Source organism: Taudactylus pleione, unplaced genomic scaffold (genome assembly GCF_031769625.1).
Source record: "Taudactylus pleione unplaced genomic scaffold, aTauple2 ptg001137l, whole genome shotgun sequence".
Taxonomy (NCBI): domain Eukaryota; kingdom Metazoa; phylum Chordata; class Amphibia; order Anura; family Myobatrachidae; genus Taudactylus; species Taudactylus pleione.
The window spans coordinates 889,920-917,067 of record NW_028285538.1 but is presented as its reverse complement, the minus strand read 5'-3'; the positions used below and the strand labels follow the sequence as shown (position 1 = coordinate 917,067).

The 27,148-nt window shown below is 41.4% G+C and overlaps 1 protein-coding gene across 1 annotated transcript in view; it reads right to left on the bottom strand.

Moving 5' to 3' along the window:
* The window catches only part of ACVR1 (activin A receptor type 1), an 88,519-nt gene that overhangs the window by 40,494 nt on the left and 20,877 nt on the right, over window positions 1-27,148 (bottom strand). The window contains exons 2-3 of the mRNA XM_088461999.1: window positions 2,935-3,010; window positions 210-473 (exon numbers count right to left, since the gene is read on the bottom strand). Of these exons, the coding sequence (XP_088318125.1) occupies window positions 210-473; window positions 2,935-3,001 (331 nt within the window). The 5' untranslated portion in view covers window positions 3,002-3,010. The remainder of the gene's footprint in view (window positions 1-209; window positions 474-2,934; window positions 3,011-27,148) is intronic.

Sequence of the window (27,148 nt, the reverse complement as noted above, 5' to 3'; positions counted from 1 at the left end):
AACAGAAGGCCTTTGTGCCTCATGCCTCAGTGACAACATGGCTCCCATGAAAAGTCATCCAGCTTGCAAAATGGTTGCCTCTTCTGTATGTGGACACACTTTAAGAACCCCAAAAATGCACAATACAAGAGCAGGAGGCTGTGTAAAGTGTTACCAGGCCTCTCTTACAAAACAAATGAGACACAGTAGCGAAGAGATTGTCAGATTACCTTTACTTGGCAAGTACGCTGTGATGTTCATGTTACAGAGGTCACTCTGACAGCACTCCACCGCCTGGTCAGGAGATGGAGGGGTCTTGCACGTCATCCTGCCTTGTTCGTAGACTTGGAAGCAGCCTTTCTGGTACATCGGGACGCCATCATTTATGCTGAGCGAGGAGAAGCACTGCTGTCCATAGCAGTGGTTTCCATTGCCGCAGGAGACCCCCTCACACACACATTTATACTGCCCCGAATTCACCTTTACCTCCTCATCTGAAATCAGAGGTCAGTCATTTAATACACTTTATCCTCAAATCTGACATTGCCAATAAAGAACATTCAGTGAAACTCTACATAGCAATATCCTGAATTTAATTGCGTGAAAAACAATAAGTTGAAATACTAAAATAATGAATTTGCTTTATAGGACTATCTCAAGAATTTGGCTTGTTTGATAGTGTGTAGAACACTGGAACATATTGTCAGCATACTTTTTGTCCCCAATATGCACAACTTTACATAACATTTCCCCTATGTTGCCGGTTATTGGGTATGACCAGGACTTGAAAGGGGCAGCTGTTGAAGCGATTTTAAATGTTTTCCTATGTTACATATTTCCATATTTGCCCTATGTGTCTAGTATGTGGCTAACTATGCGATTCTGGGTAACAGTCCATTGTCCTTTATTAATAGTTGGTAACAATAAGTTTGTATAATAGTAACCATTTGATACTCATTTAAACTGTATTTATTAATAGCATGTTTACGGTTATTTAGTATTGGTATTCAGTATGCACATTTGTTGTTGTAAATATATTGTTGGTAGTGACAGTTGCTACAGTTACATTTGTTCCGAGCACATCATTAGAGCCTTATAGTGCATACATATGGTCAGATTTTTCTTCAGATCTGAACGATAACGATTTAAAAAATCGTTCAATCGTTCATATCTGAAGGAAAATCTGACATATCTGACATGCCTGAACGATGGCGGATGAACGATGCGCGTTCCCGATGGTCAGATAAATATATCTGACATCTGATGTGTTTGCAGTCAGACTTGGACGATTCTATTCATTTTAATGCAGTCAAAAATCGTTCAAATCTTTGGTAAAATCGTTCATCTGACAAATCTGACAGTGTGTATGCACCATTACGCATGACATGTTGTGGGCGGGATGCATGTGGGACGTTTACGTTGTACAGTGTATGCCGCCTCGGGATGCATGGGAGTAGCCGATTGCTTTCAAGTGTTTGGAGGGTGTTGAAAATTCATTGAAACGTCAGAGACAGCAGGAAGGTAAATGAAAACGTGTCATTTTTTATTTATTTATTTTTTTAATATTCTGAGTGCCGCCATCATTTGCTTGGATAAAGAGATATACATATATTTTTTCTAATATTTGCATTGACATACAAAGAGATAGTCAATCGGAACTCCCAGTAGTTTAAAATTATCTTGAGTCTTCTTCGCATAACTGTTTTTTATTACATTTATTCTCTCAAACAAAACCGAGAGCATGTCACTTATTTTCACATAAGTATGCTCATCTGTGCAAAAGGCCCTTATTTTCTCCAGACAAGCCAGGCCCAGACATAACATTGCCAGCAGCAGAGAGAGCAGTGTGTAACATGCCTCAGGGGAGGGAGGGTGCTCGCTCACTAAGCAGGAGATTCCTTACCTTATTATCAATCCTTATATTTAGAAAACACCAACATGCTCTGCAGTGTTGTCCATGGGATTGAAGACTTTACTTTGTGGAATTTAACATTCCATTAACATGAGCACACAGAGGAGGCCCAGATTTTAAGCGATCACTACCAGGAATTCTGTTTATCTTTTTTTGTGTTTTCTGTATAATACCATTAAAATTGCAAAATATAGGACTTTAAAAAAAACTTTAAAAATTAGAAAATTATGAGCTGTAAGAGTGTGCTACAGCTTTGGCTGAAAACTGGAATATAAAAAGGGTGTGTGAGACTTTTGGATGTTCAGACTAGTTTCTGAATAACAGGAAAGTTAATTATACATCAATCACTCGTGATGATTTCACACTTTAGCTGCCAAAAAAAAAAAACAAGCAGAAGAATATCCTAAGCAAAAATTCTAGGACCATACGGATGGCACGGTGCTACAGTGGATGGCATTGTTGAGTTGCATGGGATTTCTTTGTGGACAGAGATTTCCTCTCACAGACCAGAAGCATAGCGATATATGGGGGTGATTCAATTCAAAGCAAATTGAATAGCGCCGGGAGCGAGCTCCCGCAGCTATTCAATTCAGTGCGCTGTGTGGTCGGAGAATGCCGGTTATCGCGCCTTAACACCCATGGTAACTGGCATTCTCTGACCAAAGTGCTGGGCGCGTGGCTGTTAGTGCCACACTATGTAAGAAAAACAGCCGCACACCCGGCACTTTGGTCGGATTTCTCTTCGCATCCCCAGGGGGTGCGAGAAGAAATCCTTAGCGTGCCCAAACAGCGCGGTGTATTGAATAGCTGTGGGAGTCCCTCCCGTCGCTATTCAATAGCGCGTTGAATTGAATTCCCCCCTATATTAGTAAAAGGCCAATTAACCTATCACCAAGGCTCATGCAGATATGAGGAGCAGAATAGGATTTTAAGATGTGATGGGACAGGGGGCATAATATAGCTCTATATAGCAATAACACAGTGGTGAAAAGCCATCGCATGACACAGAGAACACATGAACACCACCAATTTCATTTACTTACCTTCCATACTTGGAGACGAAAAGGCTATCATCATAAGTAGGGGAAGAATCATACCACCATCTACCATTGTACAGCTCTATGACCAAAAAAAAAATATATATATATAAAAATGTTAATCATGACGCTCAAATAATTCAAAATATACAGAAAGGGCTATCTTCATTAACAGAATTTTTACTTAGCCGAGTATGGATACATATTTCATTTATTACTGATCTTATCTGCAACACTATAGTGTCATTTTAGCATTACATAATTATGTACAATCTTAGGCTTGCTGCCCTACAATAGATGCTTGCCTTAGCAACTCCCCCCCCCCCCAACGTGTTCCAAATAACTGGGAATACATGGTATACTAAACCAAATTTAGAGAATTTCAAAGGGAAGGTTTTAGTTTACTGTCCTTTAAACATATTTGTAATTAAAGATTCATAGCTTTTGAATCCCTGCATTCCGGGATATATTTATTCTGGACACCAGTTCCAGTAACAGTGTTGTGATTTTGCAGACTGTTGGAGGGCAGCATTCAGAACATTTATGTTCAGTCTACAAAGGTGTCGCTCTGGGTTCTCTAAATTTTTGGGAATAATCTATATTAATAAAAGGTGAATTGGTACTTTAAACATAGTAGAAGGGAGGGGAGGGGGGGGTCACTCCGAATAGAATTGCCCAATTAGATCATATATTTTATGATCAACAAGGTCTAATGGAGAAAACAATTATAAGATTACTACAAAATGTTATGGTAAATAGTACACGATTTAAAGGAAAAAAAAATAATAATCTAGTCGACATCATCACCGAAGGCAGATCTCCATACATCCTTTCCATATAAATAGGCCAATAGAGAGGAAATTGCCAAGTAACACTCCTACATTGAATCAAGAAACTGATCTAAACAAATCAGCCTTCGAGAAAAACAAAACTAAAAAAAACAAAAAAAACAAAAAACTTTCATAGTAAATGACAATGTGTCTGTGAGTGTAACAGCCACACTGCAAAAAGTGGACAAAATCTGTGTGTACATGGGCTACATATATTTGATCCCATGTGTACAGGCCCTTTAATGGCGCATATAATCGGATCATGTTCACCCATAATAGACAGTGCTAAATATATTGGTAGAGATACTGTGATTGAGGAAAGAGAAAAATAATGAACTTATGAGAAAGTGGGTGTGGTTGGCATCCTCTACGGTCCATCAATTTATCAATTTACAAGTTAGATGCATCTATGAAAATGATAAAACTAACATGTAGGCAATTAAATCTGCTCATAAGTCTATTCGGGTGTAGTAGGTGACAGCGGAAGCCCGGCAGGGGTGAAGATCCCAATCGCTAATTAAGGTAGGTGCTGCTAACCCATCTCCCTAACCTAACCCTCCCACAGGGGTGCCTAACCCTAACCTCCCCCCTAGTGCCTATCCCAGGGGGGGGGCCTAACCCTACCCTGACCCCCCTTCCCCTAGCCTAAACCTATCCCTCCTGGGGGGGTGCCTAACCCTAAGTCCCCCCGGGAGCCCTAAAATCTAACCCTCACCCCACCACGCGCCTGGCTTACCTTCGTTCGTTATGCCGGGCGTAGGTCTAATGACAGGCGTCGGGATTTCGACGCCTGTCATTAGTATCTTGCCAGGATTAGACAGTCGGGAAGCCAGCGGTCGGCATTTAGACCGTCGGCTTCCTGACTACATCCCGTCTATCCCTTTCGGATCGAAAATAAAAACAGAAATACTAGAGCAGTGGTCGGGGAACATGTGTAAATTACCACACATGGGGTAAAAATTAAATTCCTGGGGGTAATGGACGGAGAGTGGGGCATGCATATGAATCATTCTATAGATTCATATGCATGCCCGGCTGTGCCGCAGGGAGGCTCTAAGCCGGACGCCCGCTGAGATGTTATTACCAGTGGGCGCCCGGCTCCTTCCCTGCAGCGCCGTGTTAGCAGGAGGCTGGAGTTCTCTTCTGAACTCCAGCTTCCGCGTCTCTCCATGCGCACTATGGGAGAGACATCATGACGTCTCTCCCATAGTACCGATGAGCAGTCGGGCGGACAGGACGGCGGCAGATGCAGGAGCGGGGATTAAGGTAAGTGGTTAGTGGTTTTTTTGTACAAGCGGAACTACAGGGGCATTATATGGGGGCACTACTACAGGGGCATTATATGGGGGCACTACTATATGATTTCCTTCCTTTCAAATCAAGGGGTAATGTCGGCGTATCTAAATATATTTTGGGGTAAAAGGTAAAAAAGTTCCCTGACCCCTATACTAGAGGATCTCTATAAAACTGATGAATTACTTACACTACAGCCATTTACATCTGTGAGACCTGTGGTCCTTGCTTATTATAATATAACAAGCAAGATTACATTTATTACAAATGACAGTTACTGGACACTGGGCCTGCTTCAGACCCGCTCGCAAGCGGGTCGATGGTGGCCCAGTGCGCACGCGCTGTGTGCGCGAGCCCCGTAGCGAGCGCAAAAAGCACTCGCTCCGTGGCTCACTACAAAAGGGGCGGCTGTCGATGTTGATCGACAGCTCGCCCCGTTTTGTAGGCGTGGCCAGGGGGTGGCTTCACAAACGGAGGCGTTCCCAAGCGAACACTTGCCGTTTGTGGGCAGCCCCACTTACATCACCAGTGATGTCAGTGAGAGAGCTTCCGGCTCTATTAGAGCCAGAAGCTCTCTGGGGCTTGCGGCCACGAGACCCTACCACAAGGGTCGCAAACCCGATGGTCGCGATGGTCTTGACCATCGCGACAATCATCCTGGTCGCTCGCAATAGCTGTGGGTTGTCACCCACAGCTTTGCGAGCGGCCAGGAGGCCACAACTAAAAAACCAGCACCCGCCCTGATTCAGAGCGAGCGCCTCTGAGTCAGGCCCACTATGCAGAAGTCCAAAAACTATATATTTCAAAGTTAGAGGCAATAAACAAGTTTAATGCAACCTGTAGTTCGCTAGTTGTTTTTCACAATCACAAGTCCCAACACGCACTGCTAAGAGCCACAGGTTTCCTAAACTGGAATATATGGGATAACACTTACAACTGATATTATAAAAAGGTATTACAATTCACAGGGGAGTTCTGTTACCATATAAATGCTTTAATATAGTTCTCATTAATCCTTATAATACACAATTTCTGAAGACCCCCAGAAATCTCAATTATAAAAGATCGATATCAGCAAAAACTCCAGTAAATCATATTGAAGCAGAAAATCCAAGAAAAAAAAGTTTTTGTTTTAATTAAAACACTGGCAAGGTATAAACAAAAATATTGGTATTTACATGTTTAATTTGTTTATTAAAGATGTATAATTCTGCAGAATGTCTTTCAGTCACGTGATGTGCGGGGAAATTTAGCAAAGCTTGGAGAAGGATAAAGTGGAGAGAAATTCATTATTAACCAATCAGCTCCTGTCATTTACAGGCTGTTTTTGAAAAAGAACAGGTAGGAGCCGATTGATTGGTACTTGATCTCTCGCCAAGCTTTGATAAATTGCCCCTATAGTGAGCAGAGAGCAGATTGGTTAATGGAACAATCTAAGAAACTCTGAGCCTGATTCAGACCCGTTCGCTAGGCTGCCTTCGCACGCAGCCCTCAGTAGTCAGACTATGCAAATCCTGCGATCGCTAGCAAGACATTAGCACGCCCACTATGTTTTGCCGTGCGATCGCGGCATGTATTCAGATGCCCACCAGCCTGACACAAGACGCCCACTTTCCCTTTGTTTAATACACTTCCTGGAGATGACGTATAATACTATCAGTAACATCAGACCCATTACGCAGCACTGGTGGTTGACCATACCCTACCGCAAGCACTGCGAGTGCTGCTGTGTGTAATTCAGCCATGTGACATGTATGCTGATACTGCATCTTAATTATGCACGCCCCTGAAATGGCATTCAGATGCACAGACATGCCTGGGTTCGTGCCACCACTCCCCCGTTACCATCGACCACCCCGTTACCACCCACAAACGGAACGTTCTGTCAAGCATGCTTGCGGAGCGTCTTTGTACTGGCTGCGAACGCTTACCAATCGCAGCAACTGGTTTGTGCACGCACCCCGAGTCTTGTACACATGCGCAGATTGCAAACAACGGCAGGCTGCGCACGAACGCAGCCTAGCAAACGGGTCTGAAACAGGCCCCCTGTTCTGTGTACAGTAAAGTCCTCCCCTATCTTCCCAATAGGGATGGCCATCAGTGAGAACCATTTATGGTACCACTGGAGGTTTACCTTGATGGTACGAAACCATTGACAGGGAACCATTGATGGTTTCACCCACCGATGGTCATCCCTGCTCTATTACTCACGGGGCCAATGAGAGGTGAGAGCAGGGCTTTGTGGGTCATGATGGGGGGCGGAGCTAGTCTCAGTGTCCCGTCTCGGAGTCTAAAGAAAAAATAAAAAATAAACAAACACTGATGGTGGAGTACCACTCTTTCCGCCATCAATGGCAAAACCATCTACCATCAGTGGTTAACCATCAAATGCCATCCCTACTTCCCATTTTGCCAGTAAATGATAGTCGACCGCTGTGAGTGTGTGTCTGACAGCCATACTTTGCACTTTTTAGATAACGTTTAAAAAAAGGACAATTATTTGTATGACAGCTAAAAATATAACAATCAGACGCAAACTTAAAAATGGTACTTATGTTGTTATTTCAAGAAAACAAAAGGAGGGAAAAGAAACCTATGTGGTATTGCAGCTCTAATATCACTTATGCATTTTAAAACTATTAAAACGGTAGACAGGAAAAGAGTGATCAAAAGAGACGAAAAAAAAATATTATTCTTCCACAAGTTGTAAGGTTATGCTCAGCCCCAGTGCTTATTCCAGAATCGGCTAACCTGGTCAGAGACAGTGAATAAATGAACGGTTTGTTCGTGGTTTTCTTTGTAGAAAGTTTGGCACATGTTACAAAGAGGCTCTTTTTTGTGCAGCAGACGTAAACACTCACAGACAGACCACACTTCCAGTGAAGATGACAAAGACTCAGGCTGTACTTAATCTCATGGCAGTAAAGTATGTTCTGTAGACAAAACATAACATCCCTCGCCTGCATAATATAAAGGTTTCCTCTCTCTCTCTCTCACACTGTCCTGCAGGCTTCTCCGGTTACAAGGACATCCATCGTGAGTTAGCATTTATAAAGATGGAAAAATACTATTCTTGGTGCTGCTGATTATTACAAATTGCCAATTGTCTAGTAATTTTATTTTAGCAGTCTCTTAAAAATGCATCAAGCAGCTACAGGCATACACATAATTTCTTAGATCTGAAAATACCTGGCTGAGATGTTGGTGGAAGCAGTTTTTCCTATGCACACTATACGGTCTACCAAGGTATTGTAGTAAACACATTATTTCTGCATTCCTATCCTCAATAAATTCAATTTGAATTGGACATCACAGTGACACCCCCCAATACTCTTATACAGGAATCTCTGTCTTTGATGTATTATTCCAATGAATCCAACTTTTGCCATGAGGAGACTATTCTAGATAAACTCCTTAGGACAAAATTACCTCTAGAAACATCTCTACAGAGATGGGACCAGTAACCATTTTGGTTGGCAATCTGTACAGACAGGGATTTCCTCCAGAAGGGTAAAGGCTGGGGGTGCTTGCTTAAGATAACTGAATCAGAATTCCCACACGTCATTAAAATTAGTTCCAACTGCAAGTGGCATCTATTGCAAACTTGAACCATTCACATGAATCTATTACTAAATTTAAAAAGAACAAAATATCCCAGTAGAACTAGAAAACGGACATTATTCTGAATATGCAAAAGTAACAGTAAGAAAATTATGGATCATTCAATGTATTTCCAAGCTAATGCCCACAAATGAAACGATTTTATTATGTTGTTACCTATACAAACACCTCGTATAAAACACCCTTATCTCGACAATATAAATTTAGCATGGAGTAATGTGACAAAACATCTAGCCCTCTAGAAAGACACTACATTCGTAATAGACTACAGTAGCATGGTGGGTGGAATATGTGTAATCAAAGATAGTTACTGGTGTTTAAGTCACATGGCTATATTTACCAGGTGGCGACTTTTATAGGCAGTCGCTTCTCAGCGGGTTTCAGGTGAACATTTAAAGCTGCACTAAGTGAAAAGCAATCTGGGCTTTATGCTTGAAGTTAGTGCTGCTTTAGATTTTCACCTGAAAGCTGCAGAGAAGCACCAGCTTACAAAAGCCGCCGCTTCGTAAATATAACCCACAGTATAACTTGTACAATTTACTTTACATTCCTCCTAACAATCTGCACAACAGATCAAGCCCACGTTTTCTCCTAACCAAGTTTGCTTTAGCCCCAAGGATAGCTAGACAAGTTATTATTCATGCTTTTGTACCATTGTCTGCAAATAAATGGTTGTGCTTAAATATCTAACATGTCTCATAATAAACATATATTGTTCTTCATTGCATTTGACTAGAATTTGATACCATAAAGTTGATGTGCAGAAGCCACCCAGCGGTAAAAACAAAACGTATTCTTAATTTTGCATCGATAGGAACCTTAACAGCTACGGATAATTACAATAATATATATATTTATTTTTTTTTAATGAAAAATATAAACAAGCTTCTCATTCCCCTAAATTTTATAACCCATTTAAAAACAAACAAATTCAACTTTTGTATTTTTATTTTTTTTTGTACATTTCGTGGAATAAAGGAAATCATACTTCGCAAGGTAATTACATGTTCACAGCTGACTTAAGAGTAACCAGATTAAATGCCACCCAAGAAATTGGACAGAGACAAGTTGGTTGTCTCTTTGGCAAAACCAAGATAGTCTGATTCACTCTTATTTAAACTCATGAAAGAAAGACAAAGAAATTGGAAAAGGAGAGGATAAAAAGGATGAAATCTACTTAACTTGCATAGACTCCATTTTGAGTGTCTTGACTTCGGAATGGCAAGTGGGTGGTGTAACTGTTTTGAAGCTCAGACCCTAAATCCTCTAACTTGAATTTTAGGTATTATTTTCCCTTTGAAATCATTTGTATTTATTGAGATTTCAACTATAAACATTGGAATACAGAAAAAGGCCAAGGGAACTCTAGGCAAAAAAAAAAACAGGGGGAGGATTCAGGGTACACGGGAATGTCCAAACAATTGGACATCTATTGTTAGCAACAGGTGTAATGACAATCTATAAAACAACTCAAAACCATGAAAAAGAGTGAAGTCTCCAAACAAATCATAGCGCTACACTCAGAGGGAAGGGCCACTGTAATACTGGTAGCCGTAGCCTGCGAACTAGGTAAAAAATGGTGGGAAGGGGAACATACAGAATGATCAAAATTAATTTTATTTATTCTAATACCAAGACATACAAAAGGGAGTAAAACAAAAAGGATAAATCCATTAATGGCGTGAGTCCTACAATAAGGACGCGCTTTTACAAAAGCTGCAAACTGAACCCAATACATCATGTACAGTAAGGTGCATAAATATTGGGACATTGACAGAATTTTCATATTTTGGCCTCTATTCACCACCACAATGGCTTTGAAATGAAACAAAACAAAGATGTGCTTTAACTGCAGACTTTCAGATTTAATTTGAGGGTAATTACATCCAAATCAGGTGAACGGTGTAGGAATTACAACGGTTTCTATATGTGCCTCCCACTTTTTAAGGGGCCAAAAGTAATGGGACTACCAACTTAAAAGCTATTTCATGGACAGGTGTGGGCTATTCCCTCGTTATTTCATTATCAATTAAGCAGGTAAAAGGTCTGGAGTTGATTCTAGATGTGACATTTGCATTTGGAATCAGTTGCTGTCGACTCTCAATATGAGATCCAAAGAGCTGTCACTATCAGTGAAGCAAGCCATCATTAGGTTGAAAAATCTAAATAAACCCATCAGAGAGATAGCAAAAACATTAGGTGTGGCCAAATCAACTGTTTGGAACATTCTTAAAAAAGAACGCACCGGAGAGCTCAGAAACACCAAAAGACCTGGAAGACCACGGAAAACTGTGGTGGATGACAGAAGAATTATTTCCCTGGTGAAGAAAAACCCCTTCACAACAGTTGGCCAAATCAAGAACACTCTCCAGGAGGTAGGTGTATATGTGTCAAAGTCAACAATCAAGAGAAGAAGACTTCACAAGAGTGAATATAGAGGGTTCACCACAAGATGTAAACCATTGGTGAGCCACAAAAAACAGGAAGACCAGATTAGAGTTTGCCAAACAACATCTAAAAAAGCCATTACAGTTCTGGAACAACATCCTATGGACAGATGAGACAAAGATCAACTTGTACTAGAGTGATGGGAAGAGAAGAGTATGGAGAAGGAAAGGAACTGCTCATGATCCAAAACATACCACCTCATCAGTGAAGCATGGTGGTGGTAGTGTCATGGCGTGGGCATGTATGGCTGCCAATGGAACTGGTTCCCTTGTATTTATTGATGATGTGACTGCTGACAAAAGCAGCAGAATGAATTCTGAAGTGTTTCGGGCAATATTATATGCTCATATTCAGTCAAATGCTTCAGAACTCATTGGACGGCGCTTCACAGTGCAGTTGGACAATGACCCGAAGCATGTTGCAAAAGCAACCAAAGAGTTTTTTAAGGCTAAAAAGTGGAATGTTATGCAATGGCCAAGTCAATCCCCTGACCTGAATCCGACTGAGCATGCATTTCACTTGAAGACAAAACTGAAGGGAATATGTCCCAAGAACAAGCAGGAACTGAAGAGATTTGCAGTAGAGGCCTGGCATAGCATCACCAGGGATGAAACCCAGCGTCTGGTGATGTCTATGCGTTCCAGACTTCAGGCTGTAATTGCCTGCAAAGGATTTGCAACAAAGTATTAAAAAGTGAAAGTTAGATTTAGGATTGTTTAGTTTGTCCCATTACTTTTGGCCCCTCAAAAAGTGGGAGGCACATATAGAAACCGTTGTAATTCCTACACCGTTCACCTGATTTAGATGTAATTACCCTCAAATTAAATCTGAAAGTCTACAGTTAAAGCACATCTTGTTTGTTTCATTTCAAAGCCATTGTGGTGGCGAATAGAGGCCAAAATAAGAAAATTCTATCAATGTCCCAATATTTATGCACCTGACTGTAGTAAGGTTGCAAACATTGAAAAATAAAGCAAATAAAAATTCTCCCTGTAGTTCAGTTCTTGTAGAACCATCTGGCATCTCCAGCTAACAAATCCTGGCTGCATAAAGCAAGCCAAATGTACATAAATGGTTTATGGTTAGCAAACCATAGATTTCCTGCCAAAAATGTGATGAGTAACAACCTCTCCCACAATCAAACCCTAAATATCTTAATTACGCATGAAAGATAGACAGAAGTTGATGGTAGCGGGGCTATGAAAGAGGATTAAAGAAAAAGGAAAAAAAAATAAGTTCAGTGTTACCAAGTGCTTAACTGTTCATTTCATAATTATTTCTTAAGTTTTTGGTTAGAATATCCTACTGTACCTAAGTGGAACCTGGTCTCAGAAATGACTTACCTTGGTCCAACATTCAGGCAACTGCTCCTTATTCCTACAAAGTCACATGCAGTCAACTGATGATCCAGTCTTTGTACAAAAGAGGCTGCATACTGACCATAGATTACATGCAGGAGCTGGAGAGCATCTACCGGCATAGAACCTGCTGGAGAACTTGAACACCAGACGCAGGTAGAAAAAAATACTTTTTTGGACAAACATTTTTGGGTGTACTATGAATGGCACTAAGGAGTTATTCTCCTATGTCCCAAAGACTAGACACAAAGGGGTTAATCATTACGGCAGCTGAATTCACACAAAAAAGTGCTCGCAGCCCCTTAGGGCTTAGAGTTAAATTTTGCGAATTCGGGTTTAGACTGGCCCGCGAGGGTTGCGATATGCGGTGCAGTTGCTGGTGTTATAACGCCGTGGTAACTGCAACACCCACCCTTCGTGGCTTACTGGATTGAGTCCAAAGTAAAAAGTGGTCTTGGATACAGAACTATTTATGACATGGGAGACCTGTCCTAAATAGATTTAAATATTACGGTTTTCAGCTTAAAGTGTATAGATTCTGTTCATTTTATTTATCGAAGTAATTTTTTATTTAAATCATTAGTCAAATGCCTCTTAACAATTACATTCATAAATTTTAACTTGCAGTACACACAGATAACTGAAAACCCAGAGATGCGTTGGGGCGTGTAGGAGGTAAAATGTTCTCCTAATTACAATGTTTCAAAGTTAAACAGAGCCAAGAGTACTTTAAATTAAAGTCACACAAACTTTTTTTTTTTTTTTTTTTAAAAGCTATCACATTGGAGTTCTAGGAAAAACTCTCCATATGTTCGTCTAACCACAAGCAACGGTAAATAAATGCTACCATGGTTAGACCTCTTGTTTGTCTTTAGGAATTTCCAATCTGCCCACTCCCCTTCCATACTGCAAATGAGAGTACTTTACCAGGCATTTGGACAAGTGGGTAGGAAAGTGATGAGAAGGATGAGGTACTATAGATATCTCTGAGGCACAAGGCACATTGTGATTCAATGACAAAACAAAAATCAAATTAACATATTCCTAATAGAGCCTACTTCCTAACATTACCAATTGAAAAATCAGGACAATATAAACTTATGCCCAGGTGCTCTGTGTGAAAACCAGTACAAGTTGCTACTACGTCAACACCTCAGTTGGTGGGTGTGATGAAGCTAATGTAGTGTGCACTCAGCTACTGTACAACTATCTTTACATTGCTGCACATTAATTATATTAAATGGCCATGCAATGAGCCAAACACAATCTGGCCTGTTTTTCCGCCAGCTTGCAATCCATGAGCCCTATGAAATTGCATGCATCAATTATATCAATGTAAGTTCAGGTGAATTCACAGGCTATTTTATACCACAAAATGGCTGCCGCCACTTTGCGTAGGAGAAGTTATGCATCAGTAGCCATGAAGCGATTCCTAGATTTCTGTTCCAGATAACCAGAATGGGAGAACTGAGAATGCATGTACTTCACAAACAATGTAGTATAATTTTTTTATATAGCGCCAATATATTAAGCCGCACTATTACATAATGATCATTCATTCACATCAGACATTAATAGGAGATGGTCTACTGCACATAAAGGGTTAAACACAAAACCAACAACCAATTTATATTGATGTTTGGCAGTATTTTCAATTTACAACGTGGCTTTACAGTTTCAGCTGAAATACAGCCACCAAGATGGCCTGGATAACAAATATCAGATATCCCGGGAGGTGAAATAAAACAGTAGCTGCAAATCTTTATGGTGCCCATCACATGGTTCAAAAAGTTTTAGACAAACATAATTAAAGTCATTCATATTTTAATTCTGGATTGCAATAAAGGATTAAACAAGAAAATACAAAATCAATTTTCCCCTCAAGCTCTGCTATTCTAGGCGTATACCAAATGGCTCAGCTCGCTGAACCTCTGCCAAGGAAGCTCTAAGTGATGTCTGCATCTGTAGACGGACTCCATTTTCCACAAAGCCTGCTGTAATTAAGTGAGGTAAAAATAAACTTTAATCATTTTAAAATGTGCAAACAACAATACTCCACAAAATGCTGATGTCTGTTCTAATAACTGCACACATCTGTTAAGTGGGATGGCAAAGATTATTTATTTATTTTATTTATTATTTTTTTTTAAGAGATTTTATAGCAGTATTGATAATCAGGTTATTGTTCCACCTCTCTACACCAATTGCCACTTCAGTGTTTATAAATGTGCGCACACGCAATGACATCACACTACTGGAGGACAAATAGTGCAAGTAGATTCCAAGGTGGATGCAGCCATTTTGTGTGCTGAATCAGCACGTAGCCTTGTCAACTGATTAGGCCAGAGGGACACAACATGGACCATCTGTGGTCCAAAAAAAAAGTCTAACTAGAGGGACCGCAAATACTACTCTAATAAAAATCACCTCTAGGGGATTAAAGAACACTTGGGGTCTCAGAAGAAAAACGTTCATCACAACCCTAGTCAAAGATCCTCTGTGCATTGGATCCTTGTGGACCGGTGGGTTGCATATTCATAATTATAGATTTAATTCACAAGATGGACCCGCTCTATGAGGAATGGCAATTCAATTGTTTGTAGCTCCAGTCTAAACTTGAGCTATACAATTGTTTGCATGACTAGCCACTTTCTCGCGCAAGAATGCACAGGATTAGCTGGTTTAAGCAGCATTTTCTATGCCAAGTTTTAGGTGCGCTGCAGGGGGTGCGACCAGAAATCCGCGATAAGTGCAACCTTACAGGCTAGTCGCGCAAACAATTGAATACTTTCTGGACAGTTTAGATGGGAGCTACAAAACGTGTAGTCCCCTCTCAAGCCACAAAGCAAAACTAATTAAAAAAATAAAACTTCTTACTGTGACCTCGTTGTAACACATAGTTAATAGGAATTGCTTCATGCACTTCCAAGGTTTCCTCAGGTGTAATAGTCCATTTCTTCTAGTGAAGCAATCATTGCCCTAATTGAGAGCTGGAATCCATCTTATACCCGCTTCACACATAATATAAAAAGCCGGGTGCTTTTACGTGAACACACACTAACCAGAGTCTGTCATATGAGTGAAAGGTCCGCGACCCTGGTCGCTATCAGGGTTTTCCCCGGGACGACGACCCGGCTGAAGTCTGAAAACTTCTACCCAGGTCTTGATGACCCAAGTCACATCTAAAAGAAAGTGATTGGCCGGGAACAGTAGTGCTTGGAGATAACAGCTCCAAGCGCCCACTGAATGCCGTAGGTCCGAAGAGAAGGGCAAAGACCCGGGAATAACTCAGGTCGTCACACTAGTGTGAAAGAGGTAGTCCGGCTTCAACCCATGCTTATTGTCCCGGGTTCAAGCAGGGATTTTATATCTGAAAGGGTATTAAAAGTGACAATTGCAGGAGCACGAATGCACATTCACAACAGCCACCATAGCACACAAATACTATTGAGATTATTATAGTTATTATCATCATGTATTTATATTGCGCCACAAAAACGTTTCTCGACATTACAAAGTACATGAAAAATAGTTATTAACCACACAAAACAATACAGGACAAGGACATGGTTTATAAACATTTCTGCTTAACACTGAAATAAGCAGAAGGACAGCAGCAACCAAGTGCCGTATTCAATTAGGTGTGAAAAGGTTTCACCGATGACGTTATTTTGCAAGCGGAAACTTATCCCCGTATTCAATTGTGGAGACTTTTCGCCGATGCGGAAAGTCAATGCAATGAACCTGGCAAAAAAGTTTCACCTATGAATAGCAGTCGGAAAAAAGTGCAGAATTGGGGTTTTGGGGTGCAGACATCCGGAAACCACTCAGCACCCTTGGGACAGACCATCAAAAGGTAAACTGTCAAAAAAAGTAAAAAAAAAATACTTAACACCCCAAAAAAGCACTTTCATTTTGGGGGGGTGAAAGACCAAATTTGGGGTACAAACATAAAAACAAGCGATAGAGACTCCAGGGGGTCCCTAAGTATGCGCCAGGTGTTAAGATTGCAGGTGCTTGTGGCAGGTGTTTTTTTTACGTTTTTTAGCAACTGTTAAATATGCTAGCACCCAGTTTCATGTACCCCAAATTTGCTGGGACTAGTTACTTTGTTGAAAAAAATATTGCTTAATGCCATTCTTCACCACTTATGCAAAGACGCTACTAGCAAGATTTTTAAAAAACGAAAGTACTCAGAATAGTATTATTAGGGGTATTAGAACACCCCTATAGTGATCCCCTATTTTAGTGCATCTTTTCGGGGGTCCAGGCTGTTTTCCCCATTTCTCACAGGACTTTTCACCAGCTCCAAATTTGCTGGATGCCGTTTTCGCCGATTCCAAATTGAATACGGCGAAAACTGGGGACGCACGCAAAACTTTTCCACAGGTAAAACCAGCGATGACTGCGAAAAGTCCGGCATGCGAAAAGTTTGACTTTTCGCACCTAATTAAATATGGTCCAGAGTTTTAGGGAGTTAGGAGCAAATTATAGTATAAGTAAGGGGAGGAGAAGCACGTGAGGTAAGAGGGTGTTGCTCATGGGGAGGGGCAGACTGACAAGGGTGACACAGATGGGGTAGACAGGGAGAAAGGAGCATGGAGCAGTGGATTAGGATGAAAGAGATGGTCCCAGTTGCTGGGTGCTATATGCCATGCTACTGTGAGTGGGTGCTTCTCACATGATAGACACCCCTCTCCCCCCAGAGGTGCAGCCATGCCCAACATGTTGTGGACACACCCACTCTAGGAGGGGGTACGTAGACAAGGTCTACAGGACCATGGGTAAGACCAACTAACCTGACCACATATGGGCTGTTTGTAACGCCTGGCCCGAGTGACAGAATCAGTCCTATTTGGGCACATAATTTCCCCTGCCACGTTAGAGTGGGCTGAAGAGACGGCTGCACACTTCAGCATTACTGCAGAGTATATAGTCTATTGACACTAGAGCAGATGAAACCTAGCTACAGATTTGTCCTCATACACTATTGCTGCAGTCGCGCCAATCAACCCTGCTTGTCGAGCGTCTTTCGCCCCAAAAGGAGTCTTATTAGAAAAACGGTCTTGTGAAGTTGTTTGTTGCAATTGTTAGGACACATTTTCAGACGCAAAAGATGCTTGGCGCAAGATGAGACACAGGACCTGGAGGCTCAGTCGTGTCAGACATCTCGAGCCGCATGGCGTATGGAAACTAGGGACCTGATTCAGAGCCGCTCGCAAGCGGCCCGATGGTTTGCGAAAACGCATGCTTCGTTCTGCGCGTGCGTGTACCACTCTGTGCGATAGCAAACCGCTCGCTCGCTCAGCAAAGACCACCCAGTGAAATCAGTGACAGGAGAGACCGTTTGTGGGTGGTAACAGGGGCAGGACACTAATAACAGGGGAGCGGAGGTGCGAACGCAGGCGTGCCCGAGTGTTTCAACGCCGTTTTTAAAGGCGTGCATAATTAACAGGCAGCATCATAGTACATGTCACATGCCTGTTTTTTACACTGAAGTCCTCGCAGTGCTTGCGGTAGGGTAAGGCAACCACAAGCGCTGCGTTAGTTTCCGATGTTTTAAAACATTCGTACATCGAGGACCACTTCCTGAAGATGACGTGCGCTAGAGGGCGTCTCCACATACGCTAATGGGCATCTGCATACACAGTGCGATCGCTCGCATAGCCAAAGTGGGCGTGCTAATGCCTTTCCGAGCAAGCGCCTGCTATGGCGTTACTTTGCCGAACTTGCATATGCTGGATGCGAGCGGCTCTGAATCAGGTCCTAGGTGTATGAGGATATATCTGTATATTGCTAGCCTGGGGTATTACAGTTGGTAGAAAACAATGAGACCGTTACCTATGGTTGTCTAGACTGAGGATCATAAGTGCTAAACTACTTGTGCGACGGATCTATTTTGAACAGCATTATAAAGGGCCCACCTGTACATGTGCAGTTTCTGGACCCCTGGCAAGGTACATATTGCCTTTTCATGTGTTAGCAGCTTGTAGTTGAAGTGTAATTTCCTGTGGCTCCATATAATAAAACACAAAAACATCCCTTTGGTGACATACATGGAAGTGGAATTCTCAAAGCATGTTCAGAAATTCCAAATATCTCCCCCCCCCAAAAAGGAAACAGACAGCTAAGACAATATAAACATGAAGCTGTGTACAGTTATGCCGCCTAGACGTTGCTGGCGTTCGACTACAAACCCCAGCATGACCTGTCCTGCAACTTTTTTCAAAGCTGCTGTATTAGTAACAGCCAACGTAAAGAACCAGCAAAGACAGAGTTCCAAAATTGAGGACAGGCAAAAGGTTGCCCCTCGTGATTTTCCACTGAAATTATCTCCCACGTCAGACATATCGGCTGATAAGCTCAGATGCCGCTTTCTTTCCTTCCCAAACTATATTTCACCAACTTCCCCAGTGACGTCCGTCTCCCCTAACTTTAGATTAGACCTTGCTGGCTGCTAGATAACAGTCACAAAAGGCCTGCTGTTTAATACGTGTAAACTCTTTGGCACTGTACAATGGGAAGGCAGAAGACCAGAAAAAAGAAATAAATAAGATTAAATGAAATAAAAGCAGTAGCACTTCTAGTTTTCTCACCTGGAAGGTTCACACATATTTGTGGTTTGACTCAACATCTGTGGTTTTCTAACAAACCTACACCCTGTAACAGAATGAATCATTGCTAACTCCCACGGCTGTACCTCTGCATGGGATTATATATCAGACTATTGTCTTGGCTTTTATTTCTGTCTATGGTAAATACAAACAAAGAGGACAAACTTGAACAGGTCTAGGATGTGCAGCAAATACAACTGTGAGTCACGTGGAGATGTGGTTTTGAAAAACCATTAGGCAGAAAAAGCATATCATTATATGAAATATTTCTGGAAATAGTAGGCGGCTCAGTTTTTACATGCTGTAAATCAACCAAAAAAATCTTATAGGCTGTAGAGCCGACAAACTCCAACGTACACAGTAAAAGAGGCTTTAAATAAAAATAATTCTTGTTTTGAAAACAAATGTTTAGTTTAATAGTTTAAGCTTGCTAATGAAAAGTAGCTTGTTTCATGATCACTAGGCCAGTGGAGGTGCTGTTGGACTGCCTAAGGCGTTACTGCAGAGTATATAGTCCACTGCCACTAGAGCAGATGAAACCTAGCTACAGATTTGTCCTCATACACTACTGCTGCAGTCGCGCCCATCAGCCCTTCTCGTCGAGCGTCTGTCACCCCAAAAGTAGTCATCTTAGAAAATGGTCTCGTGAAGTTGTTTGTCGCATGCGTTAGGACACATTTTCAGGCGCAAAAGATGCTTGGCGCAAGAGGAGTCACACAGGCCCTGGCGGCTTAGTCGTGTCAGGCATCTCGATCTGCATGGTGTATGGAGACTAGGGGGTCTATTTACTAAGCAGTGTTAGGAGACAGAGTGAAAAGTGATAAGAAAGTGATAAGGTGCCAGCCAATCAGCTCCCAACTGTCATCTCACAGGCAGTGTTTGAAAAATGACAGTTGGGAGCTGATTGGCTGGCACCTTATCACTTTTCACTCACTGCTTAGTAAATATTATTATTATTATCATCATTTATTTATATGGCGCCACAAGTTTTCCGCAGCGCCTTACAAAGTACATAAACAAATAGATTGATATACAGTGACTTACAGTACAATACAATACATTACAATACATTACAGGACATGGATAATGTACATTGCTACATTCACGACCATAACACCCAGATAAGCAACAATGCAAAGCAATCAAGTGTTCGGTGCCCTGGTAGAGAGTAAGAAGTAGATGAAGGTATAGTAAGGAGATGCACAAGAGGGTAAAGGGCCCTGCTCATAGGAGCTTACATTCTAAGGGGACCCCTAGGTGTATGAGGATATCTCTGTATATTGCTAGCCTGGGGTATTACAGTTGATAGAAAACAATGAGAACGTTACCTACAGTTGCCTAGACTGAGGATCATAAGTGCTAAACTACATGTGCGACGGATCTATTTTGAACAGCATTATAAAGGGCCCACCTGTACATGTGCAGTTTCTGGACCCCTGGCAAGGTACATATTGCTTTTTCATGTGTTAGCAGCTTGTAGTTGAAGTGTAATTTCCTGTGACTTCATATAATAAAACACAGAAACATCCCTTTGGTGACATACATGGAAGTGGAATTCTCAAAGCATGTTCAGAAATTCCAAATATCCCCCCTTTGTAGTGTCCGGGTTGCAGCTCAGTGTATTGCCTGTCTAACTTCCATTATCTACCCAAACTTTGTCTATCTAGTTACTGCAGACCTAATGACCGGATACCAGTTTACGCTTCTGTTTGTCCACATATTTACATTACATTGACCATAAATAATTTGATTTGGTGCTGGACCACCAACTTGAGACACCCCTGCAAGTGTCTCTAGGCCATACATGCCTACTCTCCCCCGGAAGTCGCGGGAGGCTCCCAATTTTTCGGGTAACCCCCCGCACCCCCAGTAGAGAAGGCTTTTCTCCCGCATTCTGCCCACTTCACTAGGAATGGGGAGAATTTAAGCGGTGATCGCTGATCCTCGTGTAGGGGGTGGGGCTTAATTATGATTCTTCATGAATCGCCCCATTTAGCCACACCCCCTATTTAACTTTGTGGCAATCATGGTAATTTACCACAAAGGGGGTGGGGCTTAATGCCGCAAACAGTCAGGCCCAGCCACAGTCGCAACCCACCTGCTCCTCCTTCCCGCGCTTCTCCCGGGGAGAAAAAAAAAAAAAGTAGTAAAGTATGCTCTAGGCACCCCAGGGTGCCACGGCTTACAGTTTGGAAACCACTGCACTAGACAGACATATGCTAAGCTATGAGTTTCCAAAGGGGTAGGCAATGAGAGGCAGTCCAGTTGCTGTAGAACTGCACATACTAGCATGCCCTGCCACAAATATGCTGTTGTGGCATGCTAAAACTGTGGTAGGGCATACTGAGATGTATAGTTCCACAGCAGTTGGAGAACCGCATGTTGCCTACCCCATGGTTACTATATCATATAGTGAATTTATCAACTGGGTTAAGTAAATAACATTTAATTCCCACAACTGCAACTTACTGCACTTTCCCAGGTTCTACACTTTTTCTGATCCCCCTGAAAAAATGGGGAACTGTAAAGATAGCTAAACTGATGGTAATTGAAATGAACGCCCCACTGCTACGCCCTCTCCAACGTACACCGTTATCTTGGTGAGGAAAGCTCAAGAAATATTGATAAGTAATGAATATTCATGTATCTAACAAACTCACAGACCTGCTTGCAAATATCTCAGACTAGTTTGATAGATATGACAGCCAGAGTGTCCAAAACATCACATCCGAGCAACAATAACAGTGAAGAAAATGTAAACAATCTAAGTTTTAAAAAAAGATTTGAAAATTTGCTTAAATCCCCTAATACATGTTCTCTTTATATATATATCCAGACTGACGGGACATAAAACCATGACACATGCAAGTGGTTTACACAAGAGGTTCCTTGTCACAGGAGCATTTCACCTTCAGAAATATTAGTAGTAATGTGAAGTTATTAATACATTGCGTGTTCTATACACAGACAAATGCCAAATCTCCAGCAAATAAAACCCTGCCATTTTTGGCATTGCCGTTAGACAACAAAACTAGGAAATGCGGATAACATTTTTAAATTCAGCAATTTTTGCAATAAAATCCTTATTATATCCTATAGATTGTAAGCTTGCGAGCAGGGCCTTCCTACCTATATATCTGTCTGTTATTATCCAGTTTTGTTCTATTAATGCTTACAATTGTAAAGCGCAACGGAATATGCTGCGCTATATAAGAAACTGTTAATAAACTGTTAATAATTATACACTTCTTGCGCAGGATACCGGGGGAAACATAAAACAGCTGGGTAACCACTATCGTTTGCAGATCGGAACGCTATATCGTACATATTGTGCAGGGTTTGTGTGTCCAAGTCTGTTCTGCACAGCATATGAGACGATGCTGATAAATGCGTGATGTAACGCTATATCCTGCCATCGTACACAGGATCGTGCAGAGTGTACTGCGTACGCCATGTACCGTTACATCGAGTCCTTCCATCGCTGGTTATGCACATCGTATATCGTGTACCCACTACTGACTAAGACAATAGGCAATTCCCATTCTAGATATTATGCAAGCAAATAGGCCAATACTTGAAGCAACTGACAGTCATCAAGAAACAGCTTGAACTCTAAAAATGTGCTAATTCAAACTTTTTCCACTTGTCTGTTTGATTTTTCTGTCCACGTGGCGTGGCTGTCATTACTGACCAAGTACGTAGCAACTACAATCTGGATCAATATTTTAGCTTCCTCCTGAAATAAAATAGGAGCGCTATAAAGAGCAACGGAAAAGAGACAAAGCCACCTTGCGTCATGCCTGTTATTTTAAGGCCTAGGGAGGAGGACAGAGGGTTTTCATCTAAAAATATCAATAGTTTATTTCTAAGTATTTATACTTCAGATGGCATAATGCACTCAAACCTATCCTCCATCAACAAATCGATAGTGGGCCAGCATTCAACGTGAAACATACCTGATGCGTAAACAAGGGTGCATTGTATATTTTCTACAAATATATAATCAGCAAAGGGCATTCTTTATAGTGATCTTCTAGTATCCGATATATGAAGTAAAATTCACGTTTGGACAGCGTCCATGTTTAATTGCGCCTTTTCCATCCCAATTCAGCACCCAAAAAGGAACCTACCAAAAGACTACTGAACGCTACCCGAACGAGTTATTGTTTAGAATACACACAAATTCCAAATGAATGCTGAAGGGGTGGTATAAGAATTCACCAATTTAAGCGATGATGTCATAGCTTACCATTCATGCAGACATTTAGAGGAGTTTGTGCATATGGGCAATGTGGGGTAAGTCAGGGGTAACTTGAATTCACTATATTTCAGGCAAATCACAGGAAAACTCTTACATGAAAACATTATGAATAACCGCAAACATATCTGAATTTCACTTTTTTAAAGGATACACTCCAACTAAGGGGTATATTTACTAAAGTGCAGGTTTTAAAAAGTGTTGCCCATAGCAGCCAATCAGATTCTACTTAACATTTATCTAGCCCCTTCTAGAAGATAAAAGCTAGGATCTAATTGGTTGCTATGGACAAAATCTCCACTTCTAAAAGCCTGCACTTTAGTCAATACACCTTTAAGTGTTACAAAACAAATACACGCTCAGATTGCAAGCTTCCTTCATTTTCCTTTAAGCTGAAAGCCCGATAAAACAGTCTGACTACTTAGATCATATCAATACGAATTGTATCTACAAACAGTTTTTTTATTTCCTTTTTAACAGGCGCCTGGGTCAATGTGTCTAGTCATGCATAGCACCTGTGTTGTCATGAAAAAACTATTTCCTAGCGACTAGATATGTGTTGCCCTGTTTCCCAATCTGCAGACACACCAGCGAGAACACAGGAGTTATGGTCAGGTCTAAATTAGAATATGTTGCTGCCTATTTATAGAAGGAAACATTTTCAGCGTGTATGTCGCAGTGATAGGAACATGGATGTCTCATCCACCTCTACTCTAAGCTAGCCCTTTTAGGGTTATATTGTCCTTCTCACCTACAGAAACCAAGTTTCTAACTCTATACTGACCCATCAAGGGACAGATTTAAAAATAATATATAAATAATAATAAACAACAACTTAATAAAAATTTATTTGAGGGGAATTAAATGGTTTACTCGTACCCACAGCTCCCATCTAAAGTGACGGACGATACTCAATTGTTTGTGCCGCTGGGCGCAAGTGCCACAGGAGCCCAATACTTAGTGTTCAAATGTGCCAGAATTTGCCATGTAAAGCGGCTACACCCGTGCAAACTACTGGGTGCACTGCCCAAACGGCAGTTTGGGCACCCAAAAGCCTGACATTGAGTCAGATTTCTGCTTGCCACCTCAGGTGGGTGCAAGCAAAAATAAGACGCCCAGAGCACTTGTACCCAGCGGCACAAACAATTGAATAGCGCCCGTCACTTTAGGTGGGAGCTGTGGGCACGAGTAAACAATTGAATAACCTTCTAATAATTTTTAAGGAGTCCTTTAATTTTTATTAAACTACAAATTTGGATGCAAGTAATAGCCCTGATGTCATGAATAAATTCCACTAGGGGGAGGGTAAAACTGTAATCTATTGACAGTTCAAGTATTCTGTGTAAGGAAACAATAAAACGGAGTGTGGGTAGAGCTCCACAATTTCCTACTCATTTTATTCTGGTTCAAGTTACATAGGTGATGTACAGCAATAGCAGCTACTTTGTGATAATACTGATAGCTGGTTACACTACTGAATAGTGGCAAACCATTAAGGCAAAGGGAGAAAAAGCGATAAAAACAGAGGTAGCTTAAAAAAATAAAAGCAAAATATACCTTTTTCTTGATAAATTGTATATACCCTAATTACAAAACAAGCTTTTATTCTGCCAAAAAATAAAAACTATAAAAGGCACCCTCCAAAGAGGAGGGAGTGCCTGTACCTGAAGCCAGGTAACCATAGCACATAAAGCTGTTTGTTGTCCTTAAGGTTGTCCACAGCGCTACAGATGAGCCCTACTAGAAGCGCTTTCATGGAATTATATTATTAGGAGCTATGGAAATAGATTCAGCTTCAGTTGGATGGGGACTGGGGCTCTGGATTTTTTTTAGAAATAGGTTGTCAGAAGTGGTCATCCCTGTTAGTGCTATATTTAAACAAATGTGTTACAGTTTAATAAAGTAGAACTAAAATAAATGATGTTGAATTTCTCAATTTTTCCTAGTTGTGGATTCATATGAAATAATCATTAACGATCTCAAAATACATAATTTCACTGCATAGTGGGAGAGGTTTTAAAGAACAGTCGCCAGAAGGGAACTAAAATACTACCCGTACCCTACAGTGATGTCTTTCTGCACAATACAATGTATAAATTCTATTGTCAGGATTTATGAGCTAGACATCTTACCTCTCCCCCTCGGAGAGCTGGAATCTGTTCAATGGAAAGAACTATTACTCAACTTAAAACATGTTTTTCTTGTAAGATTTTGTTGAAGCCGCATCAAAAACTAATCACGATTTGGCTCCGAAACAAATGCACAGCTGCTTATTAAAATAAAATTGAGCCGGAAAAAAAAAAAAACAGATACGAATTACTATGGCACCAGGCCGCACGTCACCAGGAGCCTGTGCAATTTAGTGTCTCTAAAAATGGGGATATTCCTAGCAACACTAACGGTTGAAACATAGCTTGGTCCCCTTGGTGGTTTATAATCTGAATATTACATTTCCAAGTCCCAGGGACAGCTGTGCTCGACTTCAAAATAGGAAGTTACTTGGACACTAGACTCAACAATTCAAGACAAAAGCAGAAATCTCAAAAAGGGCAACATACAATTACACTAAGCTGTGTTGATTTAAAATTAGCGTCACAGAATTAACTTTTAATCTATAGGGTGTGAACAGTGGCCCTGATTCAGAGCCGCTCACTCTGAATCAAGGAGTTTTTTTTTTTTTTTTATGGAGCCGGCCTCCTGGCCGCTCGCTAAGCTGTGGGGGACCACCCACAGCTTTTGCGAGTGGTCAGGTGAAGGTCGCGACCATCAGGCTTGCGACGAGACCCTTGTGGTAGGGTCTCGTTCCCGCAAGCCCCAGTGAGCTTCCTGCTCTAATAGAGCCGGAAGCTCACTACTGACATACTCGTGATGTCAGTAGAGCCGCCCCCAAACGTCAGGCGTTCCTTCAGGAACGTCTCCGTTCGGCCAGCCACCCCCACTCCCTGCCTACAAAACGGGGAGAGCTGTCGATCAACATAGACAGTGCGCACTGCCCGGCCATCAACCCGCTTGCGAGCGGGTCTGAATCGGGCCCAGTGTTTGTTCTATTGCTCTAGGCTAGGCAGTTCAACCGTTTTTAAGGGGTGTAGTACCCATTTTCTAAACACAAACAAAAAAAAGTAATTCCTCTGCATGAAATAGTGCGAATTCAATTTATAATATAGATCGGATCTGGATTTGCATGACTGTTACAGACATAGAAGTTTAGGTTATTTTTGTATTAATGATACACTTAGGACACCATTTTTATTCGCATTCCTGATTAAAGTTTTGCACTGACTTATATTCATCATCAAATCGTTATCCAGAGAAAATTTTTTTTTTTGTTTGGTTTGTGTACAGGGCAACAGTGTCGCTACAAGAGTCTTTTACAGCAGCTTAATCTCCCGTTGTCATTTCTCTATCTTGCATAACTTGTAATTTCAGGTGAGCACCGGTACTTTGTTTCTTCATTATTTCACAAATTACTCAGAAAACCAGAGGGCGATTACTATTGGGATTTTCAGAAAGTAGTAAAATAAATGTGATCCCATATTTAGGGGGTGATTCAATTCAGCGGGAGTTAAATAGCGGTGGGAAGTTTGTCGCAGGCCTATTCAATTCAGCGCGCTGTTTAGACCGACTGTTACAAGTTAAGTCAGAGAATGTCGGTTCTCGCCACTTAACCTGGGTATTAAGTCGCAAGAACCGACATTCTCCTACTAAAGTGATGGTCACAAAGCTGTTAGCGCCGCGCTAACCTGGAAAACAGCCTCGCGGCTGGCACTTTAGTCGGATATCTCCTCTCACCCTCAGGAG